At 37.4% G+C, this 3,700-nt stretch overlaps 1 protein-coding gene across 2 annotated transcripts; it reads right to left on the reverse strand.

The window, feature by feature from the left end:
• Nucleotides 1-271: 271 nt before the first annotated feature.
• On the reverse strand, nt 272-2,864 carry LOC126679905 (delta(24)-sterol reductase-like). Of its 2 annotated transcripts, XM_050374925.2 has the most exons (3): nt 2,754-2,864; nt 1,037-2,295; nt 272-857 (listed from the first exon to the last, which is right to left on the reverse strand). In XM_050374925.2, the coding sequence occupies exons 2-3, from the start codon at nt 2,282-2,284 to the stop codon at nt 414-416; spliced, it is 1,692 nt and encodes a 563-aa protein (XP_050230882.1). In that variant the 5' UTR covers nt 2,285-2,295; nt 2,754-2,864; the 3' UTR covers nt 272-413. The 2 variants fall into 2 exon arrangements, with proteins under 2 accessions (XP_050230882.1, XP_055961994.1); XM_056106019.1 differs by lacking the exon at nt 2,754-2,864 and having other exon boundaries at nt 1,037-2,659.
• Between the last annotated feature and the right edge of the window lie 836 nt (nt 2,865-3,700).

Below are 3,700 nucleotides of genomic sequence, written 5' to 3' on the forward strand. Positions count from 1 at the left end.
GTCAGTCAAAGTCATGGACGGAGGAGGTTTTTGTTCGATAAAAAAAATGGGAGGGTTTAATTGTACCAAAAAAATGTCTAAGGGCTGAATTGTCCTTTGGGAAAACTTGGAGTCATTTTTTATACCTTTTGCCTAATTAAAATAATCATATTCTTTCTCACGTAAGATAGTGGTGGGAAAATTATTATGTTAGAAAGTTAGAAACCTTAAAAGGTATACGTTAGAATTCTCCATCTACACTTTTTTTTGCCTTTTTAAAAGACTTGGAAAATACATATAAAAAGCAGCGTGATAAATTATTAAGAGAAACTGTCTAAAACATAAATTCACGAATAGCCAAAGACAACAAAAGTAGGAAGCAACTACAAAAATAGAAATAAAGAAACTGAAAACAGAGTGGATAAGTAGAGTGGTTAATCTGCTTCTGCATAAGCAGTTTCGAGGTGGGCTCGCTCCGCATCTTGAACCTCTTTCTCCGTCTTCCGTCCTTTCTTCGACTTGTAGTATACGCTCATGAACGTTCCCACGGCTCCATACTTCTTCCTGCACTGCTCGTAGAGTCCAGCGTCGAACATTCTCCAGAAATCCTTCTCATTTAGCTCCGAAACTGCATACTGAGGCTGGAAGCCGTGGTTATCGATCAACCAGCTCTCCAATTTACGCACTGCCTCAGAACCATCATACACCTCGCCTCTCAACACAGGTCCCGGTGCATAATAAACTCCAATATCTGTGTACATTTGAGCGTATGGAGTGTCGCCCTGCCTCTGCTCATGCTCAAATCCTGCCTCCGGATACACCATAGTTTTCACAGGCAGTTTGAACAATCTGTGTGGACATAGCCAAATCGGATATACCTACAAATAACACCCGCGATTTTTATTACTGTGGCAACACACATACAGTTTGTCATATCTCCAAACCAATCCTAAGCAGCACAAAAATATCAAAATGGAGAACACAAAATTGTAATAACAACATAAATCTAAAGTAAAACACGAAATTGTAATAACCAGCAGTAGAACATGGCAATTACCTCCATCTCTCTATGGACCCACTCTAGGCCATCCGCGACCTTGTAAAGAGGAACAAGCATATCTTGAATGACATGATTATCATGGTAGTAGTTTCTGATTGCCTCCCCTTGGGTAGCTTTCAGCAGCGAAACCTTTGGAGGCATCATCCAGCCCAAGAGAAACCTAAACCACCATTGATCGCCGAATGGCAGGATAAGCTTCCCCTCCCAGTACAAACATCTGGTGTGCCTATGGTAATACTCCCTACTCGGAATGTACTCCACAAACTCTCCTTTCTTCAACGCAGTCTGTGCGTGCTGGTAGAACCAAGGTTTAAACCACCAACCAACACTGTTAATTCTGTTGCCCTTCTTCTTGGCTTCCTCCTTCGACGCGTATCTCCCTGTCATCATCACACCTTCAGTGGGAGAATAAATCATGCCCTCCACAAAATCTGGAACCTTCTCCGGGTTATCCTGGTCAAGGTCTCGGGGGGTAAACGAGTCTACATAAGCCTGTGCAACTTCTTTCAAGTTACCCACCACAGGTTTGTAAGTAAGCCTCATGTACTCTTTAATGGTTATAAGCTTAATCTCAGCGGAGACGAGTAGCCCAAGTGTCCCTTGAGACCAAGGGATGGCATAGAAAAGATCTGAATATTCATTTTCCTTAGTAGCTCTAACAACTTTACCATCTGCCATAACAATCTCATAAGCAACAACAGTGTCGGAGAACAAGCCGTATATATGAGAGCTTCCTTCAATTCCGTACCCATTGATGAGGCCACCGACAGTAAGATCATCGAGCTCAGCAACGACTGCAAGTGAAAGATTCAATGGGTAAGTAGCCCTGCTGATCTGCCCCATGTTCACAAGGGGCTCAACTTTTGCAATCATTCTTTCTTTATCAATGTTGAGAATATGACGAAAGGCCGATAAATCGACTTCAAAGTGGCGAGCGCGCTTATAGTCTACATTCCGCATTCCAACAGCGATATAAGGCTTACGGGCAGTGCATACAAGACCATCTTTCGACGGGTTCCTCTGCTTGAGGCGTTTGACAACTTTGATAACATTGTTGTCATGTTCCTTCTGCCGCTGCTTATAAGACTTCATGGAGGATCTAACATCCCCGAGATAAATGAGAAAGTAAATTGCAAAGGAAATTGGCAGGACTATAAATATAACGAGAATCCATCGGAACTGAATAAAGTAGTCCACCAACACCTTCTTCCTCTTCGGGCGCAAGGGGGCTTCAAGATCAGACATTCTACCTCTTACTGCATACAAAATCAAAAACTCAGAATTTTGAAGTGATCTTATACAAAGTATTGATCAATATGCTTCCGTTGGCGACAAATTTTTGTAAGGCGGGCAAGATTGCAGGTTTATGAGGCACCTTAAACCTTGCAGTTTGGCTCGTTTTACCTCTTCGCATTCAAATTATCCAATAAAATTATGTCACATTATAACCAAATCATTTTTTAACACGGGGTAAAATGAGCACGAATACAATGTGCTCTTTTTCCAAAGCCATGATGAATTTGACCGTAATTGATCTTTTACAGGAAACAAACCGAACGTTTATTGTAAATTCTAGCATATTATGAATATTAAAATAATAACATTATATTATTTGATTCTACATTAATATTTTTTTCAAAGCGCCGTACGCTCTTTCTAAGTCCGGCCTGGTCTAAAATGCATTATAAAGCTGAAACAGAGTGGAGTGTAGTACCTGAAGAAGAAGATCAGAATGCTAAGTGGTACTAGAGAGTGAGTGTAGATTAGAAGAATGATTGTTTATTTATTGTTTTTAATATTATTATATTCCTTGGGTAGCAGTTGAGGTGTCATTTCAGAGAATCCTAACAAACTGATTTCGAATCGGTACGGTCAAGATTTGAAGTTGTTATTTTTGTTATTGATGATGCCGAGTATGATGTTGAGGAATAGTACTTCAAGTCATGACATTTGAATAAAGATCCTATTTTTTCTGATTTAATAATGGAAAACCTACAAAACACCATTATATATTTAGGTTTCTTACAAATATTACCCTACTAAGGCCGATTTAGTAATTATAAAGTATTAATTTTAAATTAAATTTATGCCTATAATATCATAAGTAGTTCAAGCTTCACACATGGCAATTTAATATCATATAAATAGAATATAATTAGATTACATATTCCCTCCATCCCAATAGAGTTGTCCACTTTGAGAATTTTTTTTGTCCCAAAACTATTGTCCACTTTCAAAAATTAACTAATTTTTACATTCAATTTTCCTATATTACCTTCATTTAAAATCCACTAATGAGTAAATTAAAAGTAAATTGTAAGTAGACCCTTATAATACCCGGTATTCTTATAAGTCACGTGTAAGAATTTTATTAGTCGGGAATACGTAAATTAAATTTAAGCGTAAATTAAATTTATAAGTATCCTTAAAAATATATTATAATCATAGAAGTTTAAAATTTAAATCGGTGATTTAAATTTTAATAAAAGGATATAAACGGGATTAATAGTTTAAGAAATACGACTGGAGTCGTAAGATAAACATATATTGATAATTAATATATCAATATACCACTCTAAGTGGAGAGTTTAATATTTCAGAATAAACCCCGAAATTAAAATGTTGAAACTCAGAAGTTTTGACGTGTAATTAACGAATATA

This window comes from Mercurialis annua, linkage group LG5 (assembly GCF_937616625.2).
Source record: "Mercurialis annua linkage group LG5, ddMerAnnu1.2, whole genome shotgun sequence".
In the NCBI taxonomy this organism is placed as follows: Eukaryota; Viridiplantae; Streptophyta; class Magnoliopsida; order Malpighiales; family Euphorbiaceae; genus Mercurialis; species Mercurialis annua.